This window comes from Myxine glutinosa, chromosome 5, assembly GCF_964187855.1.
Source record: "Myxine glutinosa chromosome 5, kmMyxGlut1.1, whole genome shotgun sequence".
Lineage (NCBI taxonomy): Eukaryota > Metazoa > Chordata > Myxini > Myxiniformes > Myxinidae > Myxine > Myxine glutinosa.
In genome coordinates this window covers 148,909,739-148,926,901 of record NC_136265.1, presented here as the reverse complement: position 1 = coordinate 148,926,901, position 17,163 = coordinate 148,909,739, and the positions used below count along the sequence as shown (strand labels likewise).

Here is a 17,163-nt window from a genome sequence, read left to right as displayed (position 1 = left end):
GGTTAAAGTAGTTTTTTGGAAGGTTAAAGTAGTTTTTTGGAAGGTTAAAGTAGTTTTTTGGAAGGTTAAAGTAGTTTTTTGGAAGGTTAAAGTAATTTCTTGGAAGGTTAAAGTAGTTTTTTGGAAGGTTAAAGTAGTTTTTTGGAAGGTTAAAGTAGTTTTTTGGAAGGTTAAAGTAGTTTTTTGGAAGGTTAAAGTAGTTTTTTGGAAGGTTAAAGTAGTTTTTTGGAAGGTTAAAGTAGTTTTTTGGAAGGTTAAAGTAGTTTTTTGGAAGGTTAAAGTAATTTCTTGGAAGGTTAAAGTAGTTTTTTGGAAGGTTAAAGTAGTTTTTTGGAAGGTTAAAGTAGTTTTTTGGAAGGTTAAAGTAATTTCTTGGAAGGTTAAAGTAGTTTTTTGGAAGGTTAAAGTAGTTTTTTGGAAGGTTAAAGTAGTTTTTTGGAAGGTTAAAGTAGTTTTTTGGAAGGTTAAAGTAATTTCTTGGAAGGTTAAAGTAGTTTTTTGGAAGGTTAAAGTAGTTTTTTGGAAGGTTAAAGTAATTTCTTGGAAGGTTAAAGTAGTTTTTTGGAAGGTTAAAGTAGTTTTTTGGAAGGTTAAAGTAGTTTTTTGGAAGGTTAAAGTAATTTCTTGGAAGGTTAAAGTAATTTCTTGGAAGGTTAAAGTAGGTTTTTGGAAGGTTAAAGTAGTTTTTTGGAAGGTTAAAGTAGTTTTTGACAATGATATGTGAAAAGTTTGCCAATCTCACCAAAAGATCAAAGCTTTGGGTGAAATGTAGATCATTTATGTATTTATTTTATTGGAGGGGTGATAGATGATGCAACAGCAGGCCTGGCAGGATAGCCTAGACGTATATGCCAACTCACCTATGAGCTGTCTGGCCTGGGTTTGAATTCCAGCGCAGATATGAACTATCGCCCTGGTTCCTCTCATATGGGAGGATGCACCGATGTGTGTGCCATCCTTTGGAAGGTTGTTATGTCGGATGACCCATCTGCTAACACTCGTTGGTGGGCATTAAACATCCCACGGTGAATTTCACGAAGAGTCGGCGAGTTATCGCCGGCACCCTGAACAAGTTACTAATTCTTGCCATTCTCAGCCTCAGCTTCTATGATTTTGAGGACACGTCAGTACATCGGCCTCAATGCTCGGGGGCCCCCTTTTTGGGGGAGTTGAGGGAGTAGAGGAGACCCAGATTTTTTTTTTTTTTTGTTTTGTTTGTATACTGAATCGAGGCTCGTGAAAGAGCTAACATTTACTTCACAAACAAATCAACCAGACAAACAAAACACACAAAAAGAGGGAGCGGAAAACAAGATGGGGAGAGAAGGGGAAGCACACAAACACAACATTTGAGAGCAGGGAGATGTGTGGAAGGGAGAGGGCTTGGGGGGAGGAGGCGTGGGAAGTGGGGGGGGGGGGGGGGTGGAGGCAGAAGTATAAAACACAAGGACACCAAGGACTTCCAGGACAGAAGTTGGTATTTCAAAAAAATGGATTTGGGGTGAAATTAGCGGGGGTAGAAAAGATCAAGGTTTTGGATGGGGGAAGATAAGAGATGGTGGTGAACAGCTGTTTTAAAGACCTGGAGGGTGGAGTGGGATTGAAGAGAGTGAGGGAGTTTGTTCCAGAGGCGGGAGAAGAGAGGAATGAAGGAGTGAAGGTGAGCAGAGTCTATTTGCGTGCATATTTGCATAGTGAAGGTGAGCAGAGTCTATTTGGTGAGCCTATGAAAGGAGATATTGGGTCTTGCATTGGCATTACGGTACAATTACCTTGAGATAAAACGACCAGCTTACAGAATGCATTTCCTCGTTACAGGACTCCGCTGCACATTAGTGGCAATGGTAGCATTGAGGAGATCAAACTGATCAGATTGCACTTTATTTGTTGTTTTTTTTTTTCCAGAAACCGAGGTCCTGCTCACAGTAGACACTGCAGCTTTGCACAAGGCAGCAAGCCAACAGCCAAACTCTCCAAACCCTCGTCGCCGATTGGATTGTTGAACAAGCTGAAATTAAACAGACGCACAACAGTCAATTGAGCAAGCACAGCATTTCTTCAGTTCCCACGCATCATTGAAAGTGATTAAAAGTCATTCTATTTGAAACTCTTGTTTCAAAGCCCTTAAAAGTCATTACATTTACTCTGATGTCATTAAAAGTAATTCGATTTGGGAATTTGGGGAAAAGTGCATGCGGAATATGCACGCAAATTTGGGACGGAAGTTCACCTTTCAGCATGACAACGACCCGAAGCACAGACAAACCTACACTGGAGTGGCTGAGGGACAAAAACATAAATGTCCTTGAGTGGCCCAGTCAGAGCCCCGACATAAATCCAATCGAAAATCTGTGACATGACTTGAAGATTGCTGTCCATCAACGCTCCACACCCAACTTGACTGATCTTGAACTGTTTTGTAAGAATAGGCAAATATTGCCCATTCAAGGTGTGCAAGGTTGGTAGATATCTATCCTAACAGACTCAGCTCTAATTGTTGTCCAATATCCTTGGATATTGTTGTCCTAATTGTTGTCCTCTCTGGCCTTGCCCCCCCCCAGCTCTCTCTGTGCTCTGTCCCGCAAATATTCCTACAGGTCGCACAAGATCTGCCTGCAACCCTCTTATGGTTAAACTGCCAAAATCAACACTCTCTGCTCACCTTCACTCCTTCATTCCTCTTTTCTCCCACCTCTGGAACAAACTCCCTCACTCTCTTCAATCCCACTCCACCCTCCAGGTTTTTAAAACAGCTGTTCACCACCATCTCTTATCTTCCCCCATCCAAAACATTGATCTTTTCTATCCCCGCTAATTTCACCCCAATTCCACTTTTTTGAAATACCAACTTCGGTCCTGGAAGTCCTTGGGTTTTACACTTCTCCCACCCCCCCCCCCCCCTTCGCACGCCTCCTCCCCCCAAGCCCTCTCCCTCCCACACATCTCCCTGCTCTTAAATGTTGTGTGCTCTCAAGTGTTTGTGTGCTTGCCCTTCTCTTGTCTTCCGCTCCCTCTTTTTATATATTTTGTTTGTCTGGTTGATTTGTTTGTGAAGTAAATGTCAGCTCTTTCACGAGCCTCGATTCAGTATACAAAAAAAAAAAAAAAAAAAAAAGGCTTCCCTTCCACCAAGTATTCAGGGGGTGCAGCCTTATCCAACCAAGATATTCTAGTTTTGTATGTTTAATTAATTTTCTGAAATTTGTATAATTTGTTTTTTCACGTGGAAGTTCTGGGTTACGATGTGTAAGTGAAGGTGGAAACGTCTGATTTAATGCATTTTCATTCCAGGCTACAAGGCAACAAAAGGTGAAAATTTTGAAAGGGGGTGTAGACTTTCTATAGGCACTGTATAGCACCAGCGAGGCAAGAGAGGGGGCCCGGATGCAGACAGGCAATACATGAACCAATAAATCTCGCATTCCTGTGCCACCTTCAGTCGAAGACCCATAAACTTGCAAAATCCGTGAAACTCGTAAAATCATGAGAATAAAAAGAATAATCTTACTTTTGCTAAAGGAATTGAAGCAGTAATCCAATGTCAAAGATGCTAAAACCAGCAACGATAAGTCAATGTCGATGTGAACAGGGAAAGATGATTTTGTATTTTTTTTATTTTTATTAATAAATTCTTTCTTATTGATTAATTAAGAGTTAATTCTTTCTTTTTGAATTTAATTTTTTGATTACCTCCGCCACCAAAGGTTATGTTTTCACCCTTGTCTATTTGTGAACAAAATATCTCAAAAAGTTGTGGACGGATTTGGGCGAAATTTGGCAGAGATGTAGCGTATGTGACAAGGATGAAAGGATTAGATTTTGGTGAAGATCTGGATCTGGATTCGGATCCGGCTACTATAATATTTTTAAGTGATTCTTCACCATCGGGAGATAGGGCTAAAAACGATACATAGCACGATATTTCAAAAGGTTGTGGACGGATTTGGACAAAACTTGGTGGAAAGGTTGTGTGTGTGTGTGACAAGGAAGAACAGATTCAATTTTGGTGAATATCTGAATCTGGATCCGGATCAGATAATTTTTGAAGTGATTCTTCACTATTGAGTGTGATAGGGCTAAAACCGATACATATCAGGATATCTCAAAAAGGTATGGACAGATTTGGACATAGCAAGACAGAATCGATTTGATTTTGGTGAACATCTGAATATGGATTCGGATACGAGAATTATTTAATTTTTAAGGGATTTTAACCTTTGAGTGGTCGGTCGGGCAAAAAGCGATATATAACATGATATTTAAAAAAAGTTGTGGACGGATTATGACTAAACTTGATGGACGAGTTGGTTAGGCTACAAGAACAAGCAGATTCGATTTTGGTTCAGGTCTGAATCCAGATCCGGCCCATCAGTGAGATACAAAACATAGACTGTTCAGCCTGGCGGAGGTATGTGCTCTACCGAGTGTCGTTCTCGTATTATGTATATTATGGTGCCCAACATGACAGTTACATTGGTTCTGTTGTAAGGTTCAACGTTACGGTTTTATGTACAAGCAGAGTCATTAAAAACTTAGTATTTCAGACTGAAAAGTCATTAAAAGTCATTATTTTTCAACTCCCTTAACCTGCAGGAACCAAGATCCTTATTTATTTTCTCTGAATAAAACTTTTCTAAGCATCTTCACACACCGTCGACTTCCACGACGCATCCTCACTAACCTACAGCTGTTAATCGGCATTCATCCAGGACGTTGATATCCTAGACATACCACAAGCACATCTTAACTGGAATATGTGGCTTTCATAATGGATTTGGCTTGTTAAGAACTTGCACAAATTTAGGCAGCATTCTAATTCTGATAGAAAGTACTGCACGAGAAAATTGCACATTCATGTCCAGAGAAATGGATGGAAGAGTAAGCAACCTCCAGAAATGACCAAGACTCACTCGAGAACCTCCAAGTTGCTGTGGTTGATCAGCATCCTCAAGGTTGGACCGAAGTTGGTGCTTAGCATGCAGGCACTTATTCTGCAATGGCATCAAAAGCCGACATTATGTCTGTCCACCGTGGGTCGGCAACAATAGACATTGCTATAAAATGGAAAAGGTCAGAAAACACATTCATATTATGTTGTTATGATGGAGCAACCACCTCAAACAGTCCTTTCGGACACGTATGGACAAAAACTACCAGCTGTACTGTTATGTTTGTAAGGGGTGAGGGTTTGGGGGGTAGTATTTACTTTAGGACAGTTAGAAATGTATAGTTTAGTTTTGCACTGTGTTTTGGGTAGTTTAGCCATTTTGACATAATACGTAGGGAAATGTTAGCTTAAGAATTGTCCTGTTTAAATGTGCATCATGCAACGGGTGATGCATTGTCTAATTACGCCTAGGTCCCCCGTCGGTGAAGTGATGTGAGTTGACAAAGTGGAAGACGCAGAAAACATGGAAGAGTCGATAATATTTGCGAGTGGGTTGGAGACACACCCACACACCAGATTAGAAGTTAGTAGTTCGTTTATTTTTCAAGATACTTCGCTCACAAGGTTCAGACATATATATGGTGGCGGCCATCTTGGATTTTGACGTGGCGACCCAATTTTCAATAGCGTTCTTCCTTATGCCTATATACACCCACACACCAGATTAGAAGTTAGTAGTTCATTTATTTTTCAAGATATTCCGGTCACAAGGTTCAGACATATATATGGTGGCGGCCATCTTGGATTTTGACGTGGCGACCCAATTTTCAATAGCGTTCTTCCTTATGCCTATATACACCCACACACCAGATTAGAAGTTAGTAGTTCATTTATTTTTCAAGATATTCCGGTCACAAGGTTCAGACATACATGGTGGCGGCCATCTTGGATTTTGACGTGGCGACCTAATTTTCAATAGGGTTCTTCCATATGCCTAGTTGCACCCACACACCAAATTAGAATTCGGTCCTTCGCTTACGCACGCACGCACGCCCGCACGCACGGACGGACGCACACACGGATGGAGGGGAAAACCAGAGTCCCCCTTTCGCTCCGTGGTGCGACGGGGGACAATAACAATAATATATGGATAAAAATATTGATAAACAATAATTGAATGATCCTAAATAAACGGAAAAGTGGTTCTTGAGGAGAGTCGAGCATCTCAAAACCATCCAGCCGCTAAAAGGTTTCTATCTTGATGATTTCTTGATAATAAAAGGTTTTTTCTGTCTTCTACCGACTCCTCTCCGGCCTTGCTCCCCCTGCTTGGTCTGTGCTCTGTCCCCCAAAAATTCCTAAAGGACACACAAGATCTGCCAGCAACGATCTTCTGGTGAAACTGCCAAAATCAAGACTCTCTGCTCACCTTCACTCTTTCATTCCCCTTTTCTCCTGCCTCTGGAACCAACTCCCCCACTCTCCTCAATCCCACTCCTCCCTCCAAATCTTTAAAACAGCTGTTCACCACCATCTCTTATCTTCCCCCATCCAAAACCTTGATCTCTGCTACCCTCGATAATCCATCCCAAACTGACCTCCTTCAAATTCCGATTTCTTTTCCTGGAAGCCCCTGCAGTGTCCATCTTGTTTATCCCATGTACCCCGCCCCAGCCCTCTCTCTTCCACAGATGTCGCTGTTCCCTACTGTTGTACTTCCCTCTCTCTTCCCCTCTTTTCTCCTGCTCCCTTTATTATATTGTTGCGGATATGAGATTGGCCTCCATCCATATCCGCTTGTAAATAGTCCCCTATTTCCCCAATACTTCCCAACTATCCCCAATCCCCCATTCCCTAGTCCCATTGTCTGTAAACAACACTCTGTAGCCCCGACCTTCCCCTATTTCCCCCCTTAAATGTCGCATCCAGGTCCACCGCATCTCACGTAGACAACTATAGGACATCTTGCTAGTTATTCTTAGTCTATGTCAGTTAAGGACTCGTTTCCATTAATTCTGACTCTTCGTTGCACCAGAATGTGATTGTATGGCACCGTTAGAAAGTTTAGGACCTCCCAATACCTCCCCGCAGCTCTTCCTCATGGAACAACAACAACAACAACAACAACAACAACAACAGCAACAAGAACGGCGGCGGCGCGGGGAGTGCGCGTCCTCGCTCCGGCTTGGTTAGCCGCCATCGAGCATGTGCTCCGACGGGGTTACCACGTAGGGGCTCGCTGTCAGCTCCTCGTCAAGGGCGGAGCCCGGTAACCCCCCGCACCCAATGGAAGCGGTGGACCGATTCCATCTGGGGCGGAGCCGGCGAGCCGAGGGCGTGTCACTCCCCGCTGGGCATGCGCAGGAAGAGGGAGGTGACGTCAGATGCGCGCTGGACTTGAAGGAAGAGAGACGCCACCAACCGAGCGCTGTGACACCTCCCTGCATCTACTGGACCGTGCTGTATCCTGTCCCTGAGCCAAGGTGCACCTTGTGCTATCCACCGACCTGTCCTTCCTTGCCATCAATCCCTGTGTAAGTCAGTCTTGTTCCGTTTGTCTGTGGTCTGTCAGGGCTAAGATAAGACTGTGTCTAAGTGCCCATCTTTTCTGTGCTTTACCTCTTGCCTTGTAATCTACCCCTTTTCCGCATCACCAATTATATCCTCCTCCGGAGGTCTTGAGAACTGTACCCCTTGTGTCGTTGCATTTATCCCAGCCGTTGTGTCCTTTCCATCATTGATTTAGCGTGGCGCGATTCGGCCAACGTTCGAGTGGAATCGGGTGAGTTGGGGAAGAATCGGGCAAACTGTGCGAACACGGCGGCCATTCCGCTCGGTCAAGCAACATCTTAAGTCGTGTCCGTAACAATTGGTGTCGAGGAGTGAGATCGGACCCGAAGCGCGCTTCACGCGCTCGAAATTATTAACGGCGAAATTTGATTTTGTTTTACAAAAATAAAAACCCGAATTTTGAAAGTCGCGCTATGGCGGATCAAGACGGCTGGGTTCCGGTAGAGGAGAGTGAGGCAGGGTCGATCCAGGACCAAATTGAGGGACAAGAGGAGAGCGAAGCAGTGAGGGCGGCAGGTTCGCAAAATGGCGCCTCGCACATGGCTGCGGCGGCCGCACCCGCTGCACAAGTGGGAGGGATGGCCCAAATGCAGGCCCTCATGGAGCAATTTATGGCGCAAATGCAGGCGTCCCTCAAACTGCAGAGTGAGCAATTGGGGGTAATGGGGTCCAATAGCGAGAAATTGAGGGAGGACATGGGGTCCAATAGCGAGAAATTGAGGGAGGACATGGGGTCCAATAGCGAGAAATTGAGGGAGGACATGGGGTCCAATAGCGAGAAATTGAGGGAGGACATGGGGGCCAATAGCCAACGGTTAGAACAAAGGATGGGGTCCAATAGCGAGAAATTGAGGGAGGACATGGGGGCCCAGATCGGAGGGTTAGGGAGTAGAATAGAGGGATTAGACAATAGATTAGGGGAAATACAGGAGGGGTTAATGGGGGTAGAAAACAGAATGGCCGTTCAGGAGAATCAAATGGAAGGGATGAAAGAGGGGTTAGAGGGGTTAGAAAACAGTATGGAAGGCAAATTGAGGGACATGAGGGACCAAGCGGAAAGGGAAGTTAAACAAATGGGGCAGCAGATAGAGGGGGTCAGAATGGGGGTAGAAACTAAATTGGATGCTCACAGGGAGGAAATGGAGCAGATGAGGGTGGCATCTGGGCAGGAGATGCAAGTGATGGGAGAAGAGATCAGAAGAGGTGTGAGTGAGGAGGTCGGAGGAGTGCGCGAGGAGGTGAGGCACTGTAAGGAGCGCATGGAGAAGGAGGTGAGAAAGGGGACTGTAAAATTGCAAGGTGGTATAGAGGAGTTGACGCTGGGAGTAGAACAACTGACAGTGGGACAAAAGGAGTTGGGGGACCAGGTAAAGAAGAACACAGCGGTAATAGAGGGTTTAAAATCGACACAGAAGGAGATGAAAAAGGACGTAGGGGTAATTAAAAAAGAGTGTCAGACGGTACATGAGGACCTGACGAGGAAAATGAACAAGGTGGTAGAGGTGATGGAGGTTAAAGAGCGGGAGGTGCGGGAGCACATAGAAAAAAATAAGGTGGAGTTAGAGGAAGAACTTAAGGGGGCGCACGAGGAGATGAAGGAGGTGAAGCAGAAATTAGAAGAAGTGGAAGAAGGGGTGAGCGAAATTAAGAAGCGACGGAGAGAGGATAAGAAAGAGATAAAGGAGGAAGTAAAAGAATTGGTCCAAAGTCTGTGTTCGGATCGTGATGATGTGCTCATTAACCGGATGAGGGATTCGCAGGTGATGGAGGAGAAGCGAAGAGAAAGAGGACCCGGTGTAAGTGGTGACCAATATGGTCGTGCGTATGATGCGCCAGGTGATTTAATAAGCTTGGGGGTTGAGATAGACCCGGATGTTCGTGAGAGGCCAAGAGTGAGGTGTATGGCTGGTCCGGAGGGTATGGAACGAGGGTGCGAGCGAGAGGGTCCGGTGATGGAAGAGGTGCGAGGTGTGGGTGAGCAAGGTGGTGGTGGTATGGAATGGGTAGCGGGTTGCGGAAGTGTGACCCATGCATCGACACCAACAGGGGTAGTTGTTAGAGGGACAGGGGAGGCACGAGAGCCCCTTGGGGGTAATGTACTGTGGGGGCCCGGCCGGTTCGGCCCCGCGCTGACCCCGCAATGGGCGACGCACGGGGTCCGGCAGGCGGGCAACGACTCACATACGAGGTGGTCCCACAAGGTCCCACTCGCGCCGTATGACGGTGGGTAAGGGTGGCATCCCTGCCACCCTTCCCAGGTGGGGCAAATGCGCTATAGTTTATGGGGTTGATGGCAGTGAAAACTAGCCCGGGTGGGTTAGGATATTGTGTGTAGGGATCTAGCGAAGATGACATTAGGTAACGTTAAGGTTAGTTAGTGACAATGACACCTGTAGAGGGGACGCAGGTAGATTAGAGTGGATGATAATGACGTGGGAGCGCAATAGTTTAAAGGGACGACTGGGAAGCGCAAGTTTCAGAGGGGAGTAGTTAGATGAGATGATGCTGTGTGAGAACTGGACAGGTGTGTGGAGCAGTGTGTGAGTAGTGAGTGTTGTGGATCAGCGTGAATGCGCTTGGGGGAGAGAAGGGTGCAGGCGGCACCAAGTATGAGAGCACAGGTGTGCAAGTACAGGTGTGTGGAATATATGGAGCAGAGAATGAGTGGTGTGGAGAGAGTTGGAGTAAGTGGTACGGAGTGGTGTGCATGGTGCGAAGGTGTGGATGGGGGAAGAGTGGACCCCTTTCACGAGTACCCGGGGCGGGTAGTGTAAGTGTTAGGTAGAGGGTATAGGTAAATTGTGGTTGGATATTGGCATTTGTGGTGCGGTTGCAGAATGGTATTGTGGATGGGTGCATTAGTGTTGTGGAAATGGCTGGGCGTGTAGCCTGTTAGTGTGTGTAGTTGGTTTGGGCACTCCACCACTGTGAGGATGTCGGCCAGGTGAGGCCGCAGGTGGGCTCTGGGAGCCGTTAGTGTCAGTGGGTGCCTGAGGATCCCGGGTGTGGATCGGGCAGCCCGTGCCAGAGAGGGCACTGAGGGGGTGAGAGTGCAAGAGTGCGAGAGGGCCTTCCCCAGTTAGTTAGGTTAGGGTGAGGAGCAGGTAAGCTCGGGTGGCAACTACAGTGGTGGAGGTGTGCAGGTGGGTAGACCTGCTGGGAGAGCTACACGTCACAGCCCAGAAATTGTGCGAGAGCACCGAGTGTTGAATCGGGGGAGTGAGACCCCAAATTGAGAAGCACCACAGTTTGGTCAATGGGAATTGGTTTTTAGAACCCATAGTGTAAGTTGGCCAATGGATTGGCAGGGAAAGACCCCGGGTAATGTAAAGTTGTTAAAGTCATTTAGGAAATAGTTAGGATTGATGAACCCGTCGCACCATACGCAGCCACTTACCTGTGGTGATGATGATGACTCCACACCTGTGTTTCCTTTGTTTTGTGTTGCAGGAAAGGAGAATTGCTGTGTGGGTTTGTGAGACGCATCACGACGTCGATGAGACATTGGGGTGATTCCATCTCTCCCTCCTTAGGAGGGACTGATGATGAATTGGTGATGGCAAATTTTGCTGTTGAGTTGGAGATGGCAAATTGTGATGAGAGTTGGAAATGGCAAATTTGATTGGTTAGGAGGGAGAGAAGACGAATTTGGTTTATGGGAGGAACGGGGAAGACAGTAGGGACGTTGTTGATGTGTAAAGTAGATGTTTATGGGTAGTGTTGTGTTTTGTGGATACAGTAAGGGGTAAGGGAGGGGCAATGTAGGTTACCTGGTGGGGGGGGGGGGGGGGGGCGTACGGTAGGAACGTACCTGTCTCACCTGGTTTCCATGTGCCCCCAGTGTGCATTACCTTGCATTGCGTGCACTTTTGCGCCCTTACCACCTTACTCAATTGTCTTCTTTTGTCTCCCACCTCCGAGGATCTGGCTTTGGGGCAGAGAGAGAGGAGAGAGAGGTGCTGGCTCTGCAGTTGTGGGCCTGTACTTTCACTGCTTGCTGCCTGGATCGATACACCATATGGACCGCAATTTTTGTGGCCGCCCACCATGGACCGCAGTTCTTTTGCGGGCAGGCACCACCCGTGGATGGACCTCTGGGTCAACGTGGCACCTATGCCATAGAGGTGAACCACTATAGTTGGCCCCCCTGACGGCCACCATTCAGAAATGGACGCGGTTGGCGCCTTTCTTTATTTTTGAAAGAAGCCAGAAGGCCAAGTGCTTCAAGAAGGCAAGACCAGCGGCAGAACATCGGCCGCCTGCGACACCACCGGTGACTATGAACACTTTATTGGTGCACCGGATGGTGCTGACTGTATGTATGGGGTGGTGCTTTTGGTGCTTGGATGGGGTGCTCTGCATATTATTAAAGGCCGGAGGGCCACAGGGCACTCGTGGGTTGGTGTATCGATGCTGGCATGCGTGCTCTCTCTATGCATAACATCTGCATGTGTTCCTCAAAGAACAGGTCCTGGATCGTAGTGTAAATATCAGTCTTGTGTAAATAATGCTCCCTACCGGCTGTATGTTTAGTTTGAGGATTCTTTCCGCGATTCGGTTATCCTGTGGGTGTGTTTCTGTGAGGAGAAGGGTGCAACGTCGCAGGGGGACATATTTACTCATTTGTAAACATCTGTAAAACTGTCGCACTCAGGGTTGAGTTAATAGTAGAGGGAACTACATCTGAGTGCCACACTAAAGTAAGTAAAAATTTATCGGGTCGGGACGCCCCGAGGTAGAGAAGGGTGCAATGTTGCGGATATGAGATTGGCCTCCATCCATATCCACTTGTAAATAGTCCCCTATTTCCCCAATACTTCCCAACTATCCCCAATCCCCCATTCCCTAGTCCCATTGTCTGTAAACAACACTCTGTAGCCCCGACCTTCCCCTATTTCCCCCCTTAAATGTCGCATCCAGGTCCACCGCATCTCACGTAGACAACTATAGGACATCTTGCTAGTTATTCTTAGTCTATGTCAGTTAAAGACTCGTTTCCATTAATTCTGACTCTTCGTTGCACCAGAATGTGATTGTATGGCACCGTTAGAAAGTTTAGGACCTCCCAATACCTCCCCGCAGCTCTTCCTCATGGAACAACAACAACAACAACAACAACAGCAACAAGAACGGCGGCGGCGCGGGGAGTGCGCGTCCTCGCTCCGGCTTGGTTAGCCGCCATCGAGCATGTGCTCCGACGGGGTTACCACGTAGGGGCTCGCTGTCAGCTCCTCGTCAAGGGCGGAGCCCGGTAACCCCCCGCACCCAATGGAAGCGGCGGACCGATTCCATCTGGGGCGGAGCCGGCGAGCCGAGGGCGTGTCACTCCCCGCTGGGCATGCGCAGGAAGAGGGAGGTGACGTCAGATGCGCGCTGGACTTGAAGGAAGAGAGACGCCACCAACCGAGCGCTGTGACACCTCCCTGCATCTACTGGACCGTGCTGTATCCTGTCCCTGAGCCAAGGTGCACCTTGTGCTATCCACCGACCTGTCCTTCCTTGCCATCAATCCCTGTGTAAGTCAGTCTTGTTCCGTTTGTCTGTGGTCTGTCGGGGATAAGATAAGACTGTGTCTAAGTGCCCATCTTTTCTGTGCTTTACCTCTTGCCTTGTAATCTACCCCTTTTCCGCATCACCAATTATATCCTCCTCCGGAGGTCTTGAGAACTGTACCCCTTGTGTCGTTGCATTTATCCCAGCCGTTGTGTCCTTTCCATCATTGATTTAGCGTAGCGCGATTCGGCCAACGTTCGAGTGGAATCGGGTGAGTTGGGGAAGAATCGGGTAAACTGTGCGAACACGGCGGCCATTCCGCTCGGTCAAGCAACATCTTAAGTCGTGTCCGTAACAATATGTTCTATATGTTAGCACTTATACGAGCCTCGACGAAAACAAAAAAGGTGTGGCTACAGGTTACCGCCTCAAACCAAATAATCAAAGCGTGTGTTAACCGTGCCAAATGGGAATAAGTGACCCCTGCCCCTCAATAAATACTTTTGAACATATCATCTGACCTTTGACCTCAGCATATGCAGGACTGGAGTAAATTAATACAACTGTTGTCAAAACGTTTCCACAGTGCATCATATTGATACTCACGTCAGATCTTTTAAGCGGTTTGGTTTGCTCAGCATGGCCTCCACAAAAATCTCAATGTCGTCACCGATCGGCTGCTTTACAAACCTTGGATAGAGAAAGTAAAAGTGAAACCGGGACAGGACGAAAATGAGTACATGTACTATGCTCCGATCTCAACTGCCCAGAAAGTGATCCTTTGATTGCAGCAATGAAAAAGAAAATGCAATGGGTCTTACTTACCAGGAATAACACCTCACTATGACTACTTCCCAGATCTACTCCTGGGGGGAATCCACTCAATGATGTATATGGCCATTGGGCAAGAAGTGCATCTGTAGATGGATTCCCTTCCCAACAGACATGAGTGAGAGTGGATGGTGGTTCTGTGTCTTTCACAGACTTAAACTAAGTCAGAAACCTAGATAACTGTGTAATGGAGGCTAAACAGGGTCGATGTTTGGCAGGTGCCGCTTGTTGGACAGGACCCTTTCAACAAGTGCTGGCATGGCACATGGGGTCATGGTCACCATTTTGGTGAAGAAGTGCATTTCGGCATATAGAAATGTGCATGTACACGAGAGACGCGCACACATATAGTGCGGACCACTGTGGGCTTTCTCTGGCTCAAATACAGGCCTCAACACTAACGGTTGTCCGATTGTTCGGGACAGGCAATTTTGCCCATCAGAAATGTGAAAACCTCAATAAACCTGTCCAATTGGACAGGTCATTGTTGCCACCCAGGTGTGTAGACTTGACATATCTTAATATAACCTCGAGCATTGATATTTTGCATGTAAAGCAACAGTGATTAGGAGCAACGAAGAGGATCTTTTTAGACCCGAATACCCCTATGAGCCAAATAAAACTTCAAATAAGCGTAATGGCATCGCCCCACATGCTCGTAGTACGAATAGTGTTACAGGTGCAATTGTTGATTGGACAGGTAAATATATACAACCTACCTGCCCCATGGACAACCTGATAAAAAAGTTAATGTAGAGCACAGTCCAAATCTCAAGGCACAACCGCAAGTCCAAATGCGATGCTCAAAATGTATACAAACTCGCAAAACATCTGCCATGACCTTTGGTAAGCTAAACAGAGATTATCCTGCTCAGGTCAACAGCATTTAATGCATATTGGACCATAAGCGATGGCATTGCACAATTAGCTGGAGACGCAACTACGAGCATATAAATCTACTTCGGACAGCAATTTGGTGGATCCTGAATCCAAGAAGAATTACGTGTCACTGATGGAGCATCAACATCAACATGTTAAGTGTTGTGATTTATGGGAGTGAAACATGGGTAATGGACGTAGAGTAGCAACGAAGGCTGGAAAGGGTGGAAATGTGAATGGTTCGGTGGATGTGCGGAGTATCGTTGAGAGAGAGGAAGACAAATGATGAATTGGGAAAGATGATGGGAATAGAGCCTGTGATTGATGCTGTGAAGAGGAACAGGTTGAGATGGTTTGGTCATGTGTTGAGGAAGGATGAAAGTGACTGGTTGAGAAGAGTGATGGAAATGAACGTATAAGGAAGCAGAGGCCGGGGAAGACCGAGAAAGACTTGGCTAAAGATGGTGGAAGAGGAAATGCGGGCAAGGGGGTTAACAAGGGGAGATGCAGAAAATAGGGCAAAATGGAGAAGATTGTCATGGGGACCGCAAGGCTACCCCCCGCTCTTGCAGGGAAAATGGCCTTAAAATGCCTGTTGTTGTTGTTGTTGTTAATGGAGCATCAACAAAGCACTGGTGGCTCACCTATTACCTCCAAGGAGGAGGTGATCAGCCTCTCTCCAGGAGACTTCATCTTCTGCCGATAGCTACAGCGGATACTGACAAAAGTTGTTCCAAAGGTTGAGGAAGAACAGGCCAAGATGTATGGCTTGTTCTTGCCTTCTAACTTGTAATCAATGGCATCCTCCATGATGCCCTTGATAACTGGAGTCCAACAAGAGACCTGGTACACTTGGACCAGTCTACAGGTGGTGCCACACTATGCATTGCAGTTAGCTCACTTTATGCAAAACTAAACCCAGTACCGTACAGCCGGATAGAAAGGGCACTTACTGAAGCTTTTCGCACAGCAGGAAGGCTGGTGCCAGGATCTTCATTCTTTGCGTGGAATCGGTCGACCCGAGTTCGACGTACCAGGAGTTTACTGGCTTGTTTGACGTTTGAAGAGCATACACCACTGCGGTACAATCCACAGGAGATGTCATTTCCTGAGTGAGGTTCACAAACTCCATATCGCCCATTACGGCCTGTGTAAAATCCGTGTCTTGAAGCTCATACAAACAGTGAAAACAGTTCAGGTCTTTGTGATTTTGTTGTTTAAGCCAGGCGTAAATGGTTTTCTTCGGTTTTGTCGTCAGCGATTCAAAATGGCTCAACAGGGTACTTCGCGGCCTCTCCGCCAGGAGACCAGACAGGAACCTCCGGACGATCTGATACCGACCGTCGTCCGCATCGTTGGACCTTGCAAACACCTTGTCCACGGAATTGGCACATCGAGGAAGGAAAAAATAGAGCGCAGCAAAGAACTCCTGCACAGTCAGGTGGAAAAATTCGTGATAACAAATACATTTGTTTTCATTCTTCTGGTAAACCTCGGAAAGGAATGCTGGGGGAATCTTCATGATGCCGTGGTCGCTCAGGTCTTCAGCGGTGAACAAGATCTTTTTCTCTTTCACACCATCAAATGCCAACTGGCAGAGACCTAGCAGCGTGTCTGGGGAGCTGCTGACAATTTTTCCTCCGTGGTGCTCCAAGTGAAGCAGGATGTACTGAGAGAATAGCTCGGTCATCGTTTTGGGTGCAAGGTTGGACATTTTGCCATTGCTGTGACTGAAGTACTTGCCAAGACAGGTTGCAGTGATCCAGCAGAAGATGGGGTTAAAGCAGAGAGACGCCAAGACATCATTTGCCAACAGGTGATGGAAAACCTGCTTCGCTATCTCTTCGTTCTTGTAGAATTTCCGAAAAAATCCCTGTGTTTCCTCTTTGGAGAACCCCATAATCTCAAAGGCGCATGTGGTTTTAGGATCAAGATTGACATGATTGAGCCACCGCAGCCCCACAAGTTTTGTGGTAACCATAATGGTAGCACACTTTAAAATATTCCCTTTTAAAAGTCCCGCCATGATGCCCCCGAGGCTGTGCAGTTGCCATGGGGATCTGCAAACATTGTCGAAATCCATATGGTGTTTCATCTCGTCCAGAGCATCAAGAATCAGGAGCAAGCGGTAGCTATTCTTCAACATGTCATCAACAACCTCCTCCAGGCAGGGGAATTCATTCAGTACAATATCCCTCAGAGTTGTCTGTGAGCAAACGTTGTTCAAGTTCCGACACTTGAACAGCAGCACAAAATCGAACCGTTTGTTGAGTTTGCCATCTTTAAAGGTCCAGTCAAATACGACCTTCTGGGAAAACATCGTTTTTCCGACTCCCGGTGCTCCAAATACCACTACGTGGCTTAGGACGTCCACCCAGGGGTCTTGGCGCTCAAACATGTCATCTCTTGTGACTCGATCTTCATCAAACTTCTTGAGATTGTGCTCTCTGTCTCTGAAAGAGTTCTCATAGCTTTCAGAACCAGCTAAAAATCCGAACTTG

The 17,163-nt window shown here is 46.7% G+C and overlaps 1 protein-coding gene across 9 annotated transcripts in view; it reads right to left on the bottom strand.

Moving 5' to 3' along the window:
• LOC137426940 (NACHT, LRR and PYD domains-containing protein 3) overlaps window positions 1–17,163 on the bottom strand; it is a 113,577-nt gene that overhangs the window by 29,762 nt on the left and 66,652 nt on the right. For 8 of the 9 annotated variants that reach the window (XM_068115983.2, XM_078778836.1, XM_068115982.2 and 5 more), the window contains 4 exons: window positions 15,616–17,163; window positions 13,559–13,642; window positions 4,911–4,991; window positions 1,925–2,008 (listed from right to left, as the gene is read on the bottom strand). The exon at window positions 15,616–17,163 is cut by the window's right edge and continues 127 nt beyond it. In XM_068115983.2, coding sequence (XP_067972084.2) covers window positions 1,925–2,008; window positions 4,911–4,991; window positions 13,559–13,642; window positions 15,616–17,163 — 1,797 coding nt within the window. Of the gene's footprint in view, window positions 1–1,772; window positions 2,009–4,910; window positions 4,992–13,558; window positions 13,643–15,615 lie in introns of all 9 variants that reach the window. The other variant, XR_010984422.2, reaches the window with a different exon arrangement.